This window comes from Cebus imitator, unplaced genomic scaffold (genome assembly GCF_001604975.1).
Source record: "Cebus imitator isolate Cc_AM_T3 unplaced genomic scaffold, Cebus_imitator-1.0 Scaffold18, whole genome shotgun sequence".
Taxonomy (NCBI): domain Eukaryota; kingdom Metazoa; phylum Chordata; class Mammalia; order Primates; family Cebidae; genus Cebus; species Cebus imitator.
The window spans coordinates 6,723,589-6,736,579 of record NW_016107333.1 but is presented as its reverse complement, the minus strand read 5'-3'; the positions used below and the strand labels follow the sequence as shown (position 1 = coordinate 6,736,579).

The following is a 12,991-nucleotide window of genomic DNA, read 5'->3' as shown; positions in this document are numbered from 1 at the left end:
TACAGGTACTCTCTGTGTACACATACAGGTGGCCATTTATCTAGAGTGAGAGCAAGAATTCTTGTCTTTTTCTTGACTTTACTAGAAATATTTCCAAAATATTAAAAGTTTAATATTTGCTGTATATTTTAATACCCTGTATCAGTTAAATTTTAATAAATACCCTGTATGTAGTTTATAAGTTTTCCTTCTATTGCTAGCTTTTATTAGAAATGATAATTGAATTTTATGGAATGCCTTGTGTTATTTGGTTCTATTCTCATTTATTACTCCTTAAAATCTGTAAATGTCATGTACTACCTGAGTTTTTCTCATTCTGAACCATCCTGGTGCTACTCAGGTAACACCTGCCATCCTTGATCCCACCAATTTACTGAACTTCCACTGGACTGGGTATTTCTCTTTCACTGCACAGATCACATGGACTTTTAATCATCTGTTCCTGCATCTACATCCCAAATAATCTGACCATACTTTGAGGAAGGCATATATCCTACCCTTTCTCCTGAAACTCAATGCATAGTCTGAAACAAGTGCATGATTCCTAGGCACCCTCACGAATCCCACATTCCGTCTATTTCTAGTAATGGAGGAAGACAGGAATTTGCTGTGCAGGGGTACTGAGGAGCAGCTGCTTCCACCTTTCCCTAGTACAGAACAAACGTTAGCTGTTGCTATTAGTGGCAATTGTAACTTTCAGCTCACCAGTTTCTCCAGCCCTGTCTCAGTATATGGGTTCCAAAACAGGTCCCACAACCCGCAATCCACTTCTGTTTTTGTTTTAAATTTTAAGAATTATGTTTTAATTTTTGATACATACAATACATAGTATACAGCATAACAAAATGACTAGCTGTGTGGGCCTTTCCTATTGCATTTCTCTGCCTCTGGGAACCACTAACATTAATTATTATCGCCTTGCCATTTAAAAACTAGTTTTATCAATGAATAATTTGCTTTTTTGAGCTTTATGAAAATGATATACTACCCACAGTCTTCTGCAATTGGCTTCTATCACTCAATCATTTCAATTACTCAGCTATGTTGTTGCCTATGGCAACAGTTCATTCATTTCTACTACTTTATAATATTCCACTGTGTGAAGACAGTACATACATCCCTTCTCCTATTGATGGATCAGAGACTTGGTTTCAGTTTTTTGTTCTGAAACAATGAAGCTACAAATGTTATGTGTTTTTTGATGCACAGGTGCAGAAGTCTTCCTGGAGCAGTGGCTTCCACACTTTCTAACTATCACCAAGAACCACCACCAGTAAACATACATATATAAATATCAAACAAAAACTTATTCAAATAATACCCTTACACAATACAGTCTGATCTTTTCTATTTGGCTTGTAGACCTGATGGATTGATTTCACAACCCTCTTGGTTTTAATCTAGTGTTTTCATTTCTAAGAATCACTGTTCTTGGACTGAGCTTCCCCACAAGTGGGCTCAGGCACAGGTTATAAGTGACCCATGGCAAAATACTGATGTCTCAGCCCTCAGGGCAAAGCTTCCCTAGGTGCTGGGGCACAAGGTATGTGCCCGCTCAACTACAAAACAAAAAAAGAGGGTACTGTGCTGACAAACTATCAGCAGTATATAAGTGTTCCCACTGATACACATACTCACCAACATCTGCCCACTCTCCCCCTCACTATGGTACTGATTTGCATTTCCTTGACTGTCAATGAAGTTAAGCATCTTCTCTTTCATATTTATGGACCATTTCTTTCTTGTCTATGAAATGCTTGTTTATATCATTGCTCATCTGTCAACTGGGCTATTTGTCTTTTTCATGCTGCTTTGTAAGTTTTTTGACAAGGAGTCTCGCTCTGTTGCCCAGTCTGGAGTGCAGTGACAACATCTTGGCTCACTACAACCTCTGCCTCCAGGGTTCAAGTGATTCGCATGCCTTAGGTGGGACTACAGGTGTATGCCACTACACCAGGCTAATTCTTGTATTTTTTAGTAGAGACGAGACTGGGTTTCACCATGTTGGCCAGGCTGGTCTCAAACTCCTGACCTCAAGCAATCTGCCTGCCTCAGCCTCCCAAAGTGTTGGGATTACAGGAGTGAGCCACGGCACCTGGCCAGTAAGAATTCTTGATAAATTCCAAATACCAATCCTTTGTTGGTTACCTGAATTACAAATGTATTTTCCCAGTTTGCGGTTTGTGTTTCCACTTTATGTCATCTACCCTCCTTTCAAACTGCACCAAGATACACATAATGTTTGGTAGAACACATCACCATTTTGGGGTTCACAGAAAGGAATGAGAGGGAGTGAGGGGGCAAGTGGGAAAAGTTGTGAAGGAGCAACTCTAGACTCCTATGCTGAGACTGCTAGGGAGTCTGGAGTTTCCACTCTGGAGGCCCCCTTTCACACACTGGCTGGAACACACAATTACTGGAATAATAACAAAGCCTTTTTTATCAAAGGGCACAAAGGGTCTGTCTGGGGCCTGCACATATCTCCAGTGTGTTCCTACAGACAATAGGCCACTTGTGCTGGGCAATGACAAGGCCTGGGGAAAGCACAGCAAGAAGAAATGAAAGCTAGGGTCACCACAGTGCACGTGAACACCCATTTCCCTGCAAACAGCAACCCCTAGGAGGCTGCGCAACAGGAAGAGAAAGAAATCTGTCAACCTGCAATCAACATGGAGGCTCAGGAGAGATCAGGACTGGAGAAGTGAGCTCCAGGTCCTAAGAAGCATTACACCAAAAATGTAACACAGCGAGTCTCTAACAGAGGTCTATGAATGCATCTTTGGGTATCTGTGAACTCCTGAAATTTTTAATTTAGTTTTCATTTCGATCACAGTTTTTTTAAAAAGCTATGGGTCATTTGAATATCAACCTTTTGGCCAAGTGACAGTATTTCAGAGCTCCCATTTATCTCCTACTGCACTGGTGCCAATTAACCAACTTTAATTGTTGACGACTAATGAGAAAAAACAGAAGCAGACTTCATAAGTGAAAGCCAAACATTACTACCAAAGCGGAACATTTCCTAATGAATGAAAGCTTCACAGTAATTCAGGTAGCGGTTCAGGTAGAGAAAAGCGGTAAGAGAATGGAGTCACTGCACAGTATACAATAGCACAGATATGCTACAAAGAACTTGTTCCACAGTCATGAGTGAGGGGCAATTTGATTTCAGCAAAGTAACATGAGGCATCACACTACATTCACAGAGTCAATCTGAAGTTTTGAGTTTTAGAATTAGTTTGATTTCAGTGTATACGTTTGTTTAGGTTTTACAGTCAGGGAAGAACCATTAGTATAAGGAGTAATCAAGTTTTATACCTGAATATATCTAAGCAGCACAAGACATAAATTAACACTAGGAATCTGCAAGAATTTCTTTTTAAAAGCTTTGTATATTGTTCAGGTTTGAGAATCCAATGGTCTGAGACACCCTTCCCCAACTGGTCGGCTGGAGGAGACAGCTTACCTTTTTAACACCCAAAATATCTTCAATGAGGGTTGCTGTTTGTAAGAAAGTCTTCTTACTTGTCATCAGTGTAAACAGGAAGATCACAAAGTCATTCTTTTCTGCCAAACGCTTTGTAACTCCTTCCGTCTGTCACAAGAAGACAGAATAGGTTGTACGCACAAAATAAATTATGAAGAGCAAGGCATCCTTTACAGACACTGAAAAGCAATTTCACCTCTGAAAACTGGCATGAGTCAACAAAAAGGGAATGACAAAATTTGACTGTGGGAAACACTCGTTAACTCCCCAGCCATGGAAGAAAAAAGCCTCCTGACATGCAGGCTACACAAGTGGGAGCCCACTTGTGAGAACATAACACAATGAGATGGTATTTCCTAAGAGAACTTATATAAGAGTTCTGAAGGCCATTCTTAAATTTGAAATCCAACAGTGCCTGAAGCATGAATGTAAGAGTCAGACCCAAATTCTAATTTCAGCTGTGTGATCCTGAGCAAATCACTTGCCACCTTTGGAACTCTGTTTTTTTCATCACTAAAATAATCATCTTAAAAGTCTCTGAGACTGGGCACGGTGGCTCACACCTGTAATCCCAACACTTTGGGAAGCTGAGGTGGGCGGATCACTTGAGACCAGGAGTTTGAGACCAGCCTGGCCAACTTGTCAAAACCCTGTCTCTACTAATAATACAAATATTAGCTGGGTGTGGTGGTGTACACCTGTAGTCCCAGCTACTCAGGAGGCTGAGCTAAAAGGATCACTTGAGCCCAGAATGTGGAGGCTACAGTGAACCATTATTGGGCAGATGCACTCTAGTCTGGGCCACAGAGGGAGACCCTGACTCAAAAAAACAAAACAAAAAACAACGAAAACAACAACAACAACAACAAAAAAACCCAAAGGGGTACAAAGGAAGTAAGGAAATTAGATGGTTAAAGACCTTAAAACTTAGGTTCAAGAGTTTGGATTTAAAACTATAGTATTGTCAGGTGCATGGCTCACACCTACAATCTCAGCTACACAGGAGGCTGAGGTGAGACTACTGCCTGAGGCCAGGAGTTTGCCGACGCAGTGAGCTACAGTCTCACCCCTGCATTCCAGCAGGGGGACAGAGTGAAACCCTGTCTCTAAAAATAATGAAACTGCAGTACTGCAAGCTTAAACACACACATACATCCCACCCCTGCTGCCTTAAGGTAACTAGAGTTTAGTGCCTTCAATATTTCTTTTTTTCAGCCTCTAAGCTGAAAAAATTCCAAGGCTTACTGCAACAAACTTGACTTCTCCTTAAAGAATATAATCAAGTGTGCAGACAGGCACAGTTTGGTAAATGAGAACCCCAAGCTAGGAAGCATTTCAGAATCAGTGGGATGAGATATGTTGCAGCAAATTTAATTTTCTTTATTTTAATTTTAGACACAGGGTCTCACTCTGTTGCCCAGGCTGAGCTCATGGCTATTCACAAGAACTATGACAGTTTACTGCAGCCTCAATCACCTGAGCTCAAGTGATCCCCCCACCTCAGCCTCTTGAATCGCTGGGACTACAGGCGTGTGCCACTGCACCTGGCAAATTTAATTTTCAAAGTGAAGGCATCAATAAAGATGTGCCAAATATATAAATCTTCAACGATCACATTAAATAGGACACTAGAGAAAGTAATCTCAGTCTGTATTAATTAATGATACATTTCTGTTCTTCAGTTGTAGTACTGATACATTAAAAAAAAAAAAAAAAAAAGTTGTATTCCTGAACTCCATACAGCACCTCCACTGACTATGAGATGTGAAACAGGACTGCCTATAGCTTTACTCACACAAGCAAAAGTTCTAGACTATCCAAAGAAACAGAACAAAAATAAATAAATTTAACACTTTCTCAAAGCTTAAAAATCTATCTCCAGGCTGTCAAATGCACAATCCTGCCGCTCTAACTAGCTACCCTTGACTACCCATCTTTCTCCTCTCTTCAATTTATCAAAGTCCTACTCCTTTTAGAGATGGCTGAAGTGCTTCCTCTTGGAAAGCCTTCCCAAGTCAAGACTAGCCACCCAAAAGGCCATTCCAATCCTTCCTTTCCTCTACATCACAAGTTCCTGAGGGCTTAAAGCTCTAAAACAATATATAAAATATTGTGTGCCACTACATTTTTCTGGGGAGAGTTTTTTCTATATAATATTCATCACAGGTTTTTCTTTTTTAGAGACAGGGTCTCACTCTATAGCCCAGGCTGAGTGCACTGGCACAATCATGGCTCACTGCAGCCTTGACCTCTCAGGCTCAGGCAATCCTCCCACCTCAGCCTACTGAAGAGCTGGGACTACAGGTATGTACCACCACATCTAGCCAATTTTTTTTTTTTTGAGACAGAATCTTGCTGTGTCACCCAGGCTGGAGTGCAATGGCATGGTCTTGGCTCACTGCAACCTCTGTCTCCTGGGTTCAAGTGAATCTCCTGCCTCAGCCTCCCAGGTTGCTGGGATTACAGGCACCCACAACCACACCCGGCTAATTGTTGTATTTTTAGTGCAGATGTGGTTTCACCATGTTGGCCAGGCTGGTCTCGAACTCCTGACCTTGTGATCACTCACTTTGGCCTCCCGAAGTGCTGGGATTACAGGCATGAGCCACCACGACCGGCCAACAGTACTTTTTAAACTTTTGAGTTTCAACATCTTTAGACAGCTCCCACTTGCTCCAGTATAGTCACAGTTTACACTAGTTCCCACTCCAACACCAGCAATTTCAAACCTTTCCTGTTTTCTGCCTGATCCCTGGAGGCATTGGTGTTTGCAATCCTAACAGGCCCAGGTTTTCTACTTAACATGGAAATCAGCCAGACAGCACCTAATTAGACCATATCATCCTATGTTCCTTAAAATTTTTTTTCAATTTTATTTAAAAATACTTTTAGTTGATGTATAATAAAGATACATAGTTTCAGAGAGCATAGAATTTAATATATTCAGATAATTTATAAATATCAAATCAATGTACTTGGGATAGCCATCAGCTTGAATACTTGTCTCTTCTTTATGCTACCAAAGTCTCTTCTAGCTATTTTGAAATGTAAAACAATTATAAACTAAGTTATACCCTTACTGATTTATCTAACACTCGGTCTTATTTCTTTTATCAACCCATATATTTGTACCCTTTAATCAACTTCTCTTCATATGTTTCATTTTCTTTAACTTCACTGTTTTACTGGAATGTCACTGATTAACATTAGGTATCATGATTTTAAAACAGCACCATAAAACTTGTGACTATATGGAAGCTGCCAGTGATGGAGTTATTATATTATACACTGTCTTCTTCCATAAGGACAATTTCTTATTGGCCCTAGTTGCAAGGATAATTGTGCATTTCCTGAACATTTTGTTTTTTATCTTATAGATCTCCCTGTGCCTATCTTTGTCATCAGCTATACCTGACTACTGGGCACTCGAAAGGTGGCTGGACCAAACTCTGATGTGCTCTTGGTGTTCAAACAAAAAACAAACAAACAAAAAACCAAAAAAGAACACACTGGATTTTGAGAGCTAACTACTAAAAAAAGAAAAATTCATATCTAATTAATCATTATACTGATTACATGTTGGAATAACAATATTCTTGATATACTGTGTTAAATAAAATTTATCATTAAAATTCACTATTTCTTCCTATTTTTTCTTTAAAAAATGTGTTTACAAAGAAATTTAAAATAACCCAAGTGGCTTGCATATTTCAATTGCACAGCACTATTATAGATGCTGAATTATATAAGTGTTCAAACATATTCCCCTATTTGTGTTGGCTGCTAAGAAATGTGGAGCCAAATTCGTGCCCATCCATAATACAGATGATTTTATGGTCTACATTTTTATATCCGTCTAATTCCTGGCTGTACGTTATGTCCCCACTCTTGTTTTATCTTCTTCTTTCTTACCTACTTGTGATCTTGGTAGATTTTGCATACACCCACAAGATGCCAGAAATCTTATTTTGAATGAGGCAAGCAATGAAATGGAGCTAAATGTTCCTTTTTTATTTCCACAGCATACAGGGTTCAAATCTATAATAGCACTCATCTCATTCTGCCATGTATCATGATTCACGATTTACAGTTTACCATAAGTTTCTAAAAAACAGGCACTATGTCTTATAAAAACATTTATATGTTGTTTTACGAAGTATTTTCACATCTATTATCTCAGTTCTCACAATAAATCTATGATGTTAGTATGACCATTAACTGCACTCTATTGGTAAGAAACTATGGCTTGGGAGGTGTGCTAAGCCAAGGACCAGAACACGAAATCGGGTTCTAACACTGAGTGCTATCCTCTTTTGTTTCTACCAAATTGCTTCCTTTATTCGCCATTCTTCCTGGCTCAGTGGTCAACCCAGTAGAGAGTCCTGCTCAATATGTGGGTGGGGCTTCTGGTTCTTGTTTTGTTTTCTAACAAGGAAAATGAAGAAATAGGCATAATGTAGTTAAAATGAGTCTTAAATTGTCACAGACCATCTGCCAATGCTTGTCACCTTTTGACAAGTAATTGTTCAGTTTCTACTTGGACAGCTCCAGGGCCCAAGGAGTTTAGTAGCTGCTGCAGCAGTCCTGGCTCTTAGTAACTGCTACAAAATTCTGCCTCCCCATCATTTCTACCAGCTAGTCCTGATTTTCAGGCACACATAAAATAAGCCCAGTTCTCTCACTGTCTGAACAGAGTGCTCATGTTTGCTACCCCCGCTTGAATATTCCCATCTGAACCATTGCAGATCTGGCAGGGAGATAAACGGAGCCCCAGTGGCAGGGGTACTTACACAGACACAGGTATTATACAGGATACTCAAGCAGTCCTTGGACATTTCATCACTTACTGAAAGGGAAAGGGGAACAACTGGTTATTTTTCTCATTGAAATGATAGTAAAATGGTTACTTTTTTTTTTAGCCTAAGAACTGATATAATCCCCTCCAAGATGATTATTTTCCTTTTAATATACTGCTTCCAGTCCCCTTCTACCAGATTTTCATAGTGCCCATCAGAACCTATAAGCCCATTTGCATACCGCTTTTGGTTTGATAGAGCAGCTGTTTTCTTATTACGCTCTACAGTCTTCATAATTTTTTTTTTTTTTTTTGAGATGGAGTCTCGCTCTGTCACCGGGCTGGAGAGCAACGGCACGATCTTGGCTCACTGAAACCTTCCCCAGGTTCAACCAACTTTCTTGCCTCAGCCTCCCGAGTAGCTGGGACTATAGGCATGTGCCACCACACCCAGCTAATTTTTGTATTTTTAGTAGAGACAGGGTTTCACCATGTTAGCCAGGAGGCTCTCTATCTCTTGACCTCATGATCCGCCCACCTTGGCCTCCCTAAGTGCTGGGATTACAGGCGTGAGCCATGGCGCCTGGCCAGTCTTCATAATTTCAACCTGCTGTTGTGCCATCACTTAATAAAGCCATTTTCCCTTAATGTCTGGCTTAGGATATATCCAGGATTTGTTTTGTTTTGTTTTGTTTTTTCTATTTAAATAGACTACAAATCAGCAATATTTATGTGTATCCTTTTAATGCTTGTATTAAACTGGTTCCTCAAGATACATTTTCAAAAGCAGAGCTACTAGAATCTAAGGGATAAGCATCTTTTTTTTTGTTCGTTTGTTTTGGTTTTTTAAAGATGAAGTCTTACTCTGTCACTCAGGGGCATGATCACAGCTCACTGCAGTCTTGTACTCCTAGGATCAAGTAATTCTCCCGCCTTGCCCTCCAGAGCAGCTAGGACTACATGCAAGTACCACCACGTGTGGCTAAAAGTTAAAGGTATAATCATCTCAACTGCCCGTTATAAATTTCCATTGCAAGTTCTACTAGCAGGAAACAAAGATACCTTTTTTTTTTTTAATCAGACTCATTAACTGTTTCATTTTTTTGTTGCTGTTATCTGCGTTGGGCAAATGGCTCTTAATGTTTGACCTATTAACTCTAATAAAGAACCTATTACTTCCTTGTGAGCAGGAACAGGAAAGCAGAATGAAAAGGAAACTTTATTTTCATGATCCCAAAACCAAGAGATGATGAAACTGAGTACGAACCATGAACAAAGTGTTTTATTTGGCACTGCTTCTAATTTTAAAAACTGTTTCCATTCACTCCTAAGCTGCTAGGAATGCTCAAATGCTAGGCCTCCTTCTTAGATCCCAATGGGCAGCCCTGCCATGCTAGCCTGACTAAGATGGGTTGCCTCACATAATCCTGAGACAGTGCAGATGCCCTAAATCCCTCATGGCTACCTTTCAAACTACTGGGGCTCTGTGGTTTATTTAACGACTTCAAAGCAGGGTGGAACACTGCTCTGTATATCTCACTGAATATCTCACTATTTCTAAATAGTATATCTCACTATTTCTAGATCCTCCATTTTTAAAAGGAATTGGGATTCACTCATTCATCAAGTATTATTCAGCATCTACTCCAGAGCAGATACAGCGGTGAAGGAAAAAAGTCTCAGCCCTTATGCAACCTATAAATCTAGTGGGAGGGAGAGAGACTAAACAAGTGCACCAACGAATAATTACAATATGTTACTTGCTGTAAGGGGGTAGCTAGGGAACATGAAAGATCAAGTTAGACAGAATACACAGCTGAGACATTAAAAATGAATATGAATCCTCTTAACTACTGCTGCACAAACAAATGACGCCTTATATAGTATGTCCTATTAACATTAAGGGTAAAAAAAAAAAAAACTTTTAAATTAAAAAATGCAAAGTTGGTAGGAGGGCATTCACAAAACAATAACTAAAGTCATCTCTGGCTTTTAATGCCAGAGTAAAGTGCATTCACTTTTTCTTTTAAATTAAATATTGAAGTCAGGCACAGTGGCTCATGCCTGTAATCCCAGCACTTTGGAGGCTGAGGTGGGTGGATCACTTGAGGTCAGGAGTTTGAGACCAGCCTAGCCAACATCCCATCTCTACTAAAAAAAAAAAAAAAACCAAGGACAAAGTTATTTGTCCATGATTACAAAAAATAATAGAATATTACCCATGTATCTACCACCCAGCTTAAGAAACAGTGCATACCAAAAACACTTTTGACTTTTTACCATTCACACTCTAGTAATGACTGAACTTTTTACAAAGAGCATATATCACCTTTATAACAAAAAATAGGTTTTAAAAAAATAAAACAGAGTGATCTTACCAGGTTATTCCTTACTCTCTCAGCGAGTTATATATGAGAAATAAGAATTTCCCAAGGAAACACAGAAGCTGGATCACAGGGCTATCAAAAGTACAAAGATGTATTCTTTTAACCCAAATCTGAATTTCCATGCAGTACAGAATGAATAAAGACAGCTGATTAGCTGGGGGTGGAGAGAGCACCTGTAGCTGAATGTAAGACATGTCCTCTCTATTAAGAGTTAGGAAGGGAAGGAAAAGGGCAACTGCTAGGAACTGCCACCATACCAGCAAGTTGGAAAATGAGGACCAGCAGCTAACAAGTATACTTACTTTTCAGTTTCTGTCCCCTGATAGAGATCGTAGGTCTCATGAGAATTTCTACAAGAAGCTATAAAAAAAAAAAAAATCAGATAAAATCTTCAAACTTAATTGAAAGCATAACTTACAAAATGATCTTTGCCATAACCATTCATGGTCCATCTATCTGTCACGGTATGACAAGATCCTTTTGCTCCAGGAGGCAGAAAGGTTCAGTAAAAGGAACACTGCAGCAAGTTAGGACACCCAGGTTCTAGTCCCAGCTTGGCCACCTGCTTGCCATGTAAACTTAGGCAAATCAATCCCCTTCTCTGGCCTCAGCTTTCTCATTTTTGAAAAGAAGTATTTTAGACTAAGTAATCTCTGGGATCTAATATGGCTTTAACTTCTGAAAAGCTGCAGAACATTATTACTATAATTCTTGTTTTGTTTAAAGAACATTTGTGTGTGTAAGTTTATTTCAAAAAGGTCTCAGAAGATACACCATAAATTGTTAACACTGATTTCTACAGGTTTGGGGGTTACATGCATGCATATATTATTGTACATACTTTTAATACAACACAATTTTGCATAAACTGCTCAAAATAAGCATATATTTTAAAATTCATTCTATGGAGAGAGAGGGTAACTGATAAAAGCGTCAATCCACTAGGATGATATAACAACTACAAATATATATGTACCTAACAACAGAGCCCAAAAATACATGAAGCAAAAGCTGGCAGAAATGAAGGAAATAAAAAATTCAAAAATAAAAGTTGGACACTTTAATACTCTTCTTTCAATAACAGATAGACAACTAGGTAGATTAGCAAAGAAATAGAAGACTTGAACACAATGAACAAACTACATTCTAACAGACATCTACAGAACACTCCATGCAGGAAGAACAGAATATACATTCTACTCAAGTGCACATGAACATTCTCTAGGACAGATCATATTTCAGGCCACTAAACAAGCCTCAATAAATTTAAAAAGACTGAAATCACATAAAGTATTTTGCTTGGTCACTATGGAATGAAATTAGAATCAGAAAGAAATTTGGGAAATTCATGAATTATGTGGATTTTTCTTTTTTTTCTTTTTCTCATAGAATAACGATAAACTAGGCTATGCGGATAATTTTTTAAACCCATCCTAAATAACAATAATAGCCCAAAGAAGAAATCATAAGGGGAAGTAGAAAGTATCCAAGATGGATGAAGATACCAAAACTCATGACGTAGGTAAGGGAGTACTCATGGGGAAATTTATAGCTGTAAATGCCTATACTAAGATGATTATTATTATTTTTGACACAGAGCCTTGCTCTGTTTCCCAGGCTAGAGTGCAATGGTACAATCTCGGTTCACTGCAACCTCCGTCCGCCTCCTGGGTTCAAGTGGTTCTCCTGCCTCATCCTCCCGAGTAGCAGCGATTACAGGCACCCGCCACCACACCTAGCTACTTTGCGTATTTTTAGTAGAGATGGGGTTTTGCCATGTTGGTCAGTCTAGTATCAAACTCCTGACCCCAGGTGATCCACCCACCTCGGCCTCCCAAAGTGTTGAGCCACCGCGTCCAGCCAAGAAAATTATTTCTAATCAATAACCTAATCTTCTACCTTAAGACACTAGAAAAAGTAGACTAAATCCAAAGTAAGCAAAAGGGAGAGTAAGAGTTGAAACAAATGAAACAGAAAACAGAAAAAGAACAAAACCAAAGTTGGCTCTTTGAAAAGACTGGCAAATCCTCAGCTTGACTGACCAAGAACAAAGGAGAGAGGATACAGATTACTATACTCAGAAATAAAGGAGAGGGCATTATCACCAACCTTATGGCAACAAAAGTGGTTACAAGGAACTAACACAAACCGTATGCCAACAAATTAGATAACCTAGATAAAATGGACACATTCCTAGAAAGACATAAAACTATAAAGACTGACTCAAGAAGAAACAGAGGCTGAGCACGGTTGTTCATGCCTGTAATCCCAACAGTTTGGGCAGCCGAGGCAGGAGGACTGCTTGAAGCCAGGAGATTGAGA

At 39.3% G+C, this 12,991-nt stretch overlaps 1 protein-coding gene across 4 annotated transcripts in view; it reads right to left on the bottom strand.

Moving 5' to 3' along the window:
• Window positions 1-12,991, bottom strand: part of LOC108292637 (transient receptor potential cation channel subfamily C member 4 associated protein) — a 78,813-nt gene that overhangs the window by 41,362 nt on the left and 24,460 nt on the right. For all 4 annotated transcript variants that reach the window (XM_017513643.2, XM_037733092.1, XM_017513662.2 and 1 more), the window contains exons 4-6: window positions 10,972-11,029; window positions 8,278-8,333; window positions 3,467-3,595 (exon numbers count right to left, since the gene is read on the bottom strand). In XM_017513643.2, the coding sequence (XP_017369132.1) occupies window positions 3,467-3,595; window positions 8,278-8,333; window positions 10,972-11,029 (243 nt within the window). The remainder of the gene's footprint in view (window positions 1-3,466; window positions 3,596-8,277; window positions 8,334-10,971; window positions 11,030-12,991) is intronic.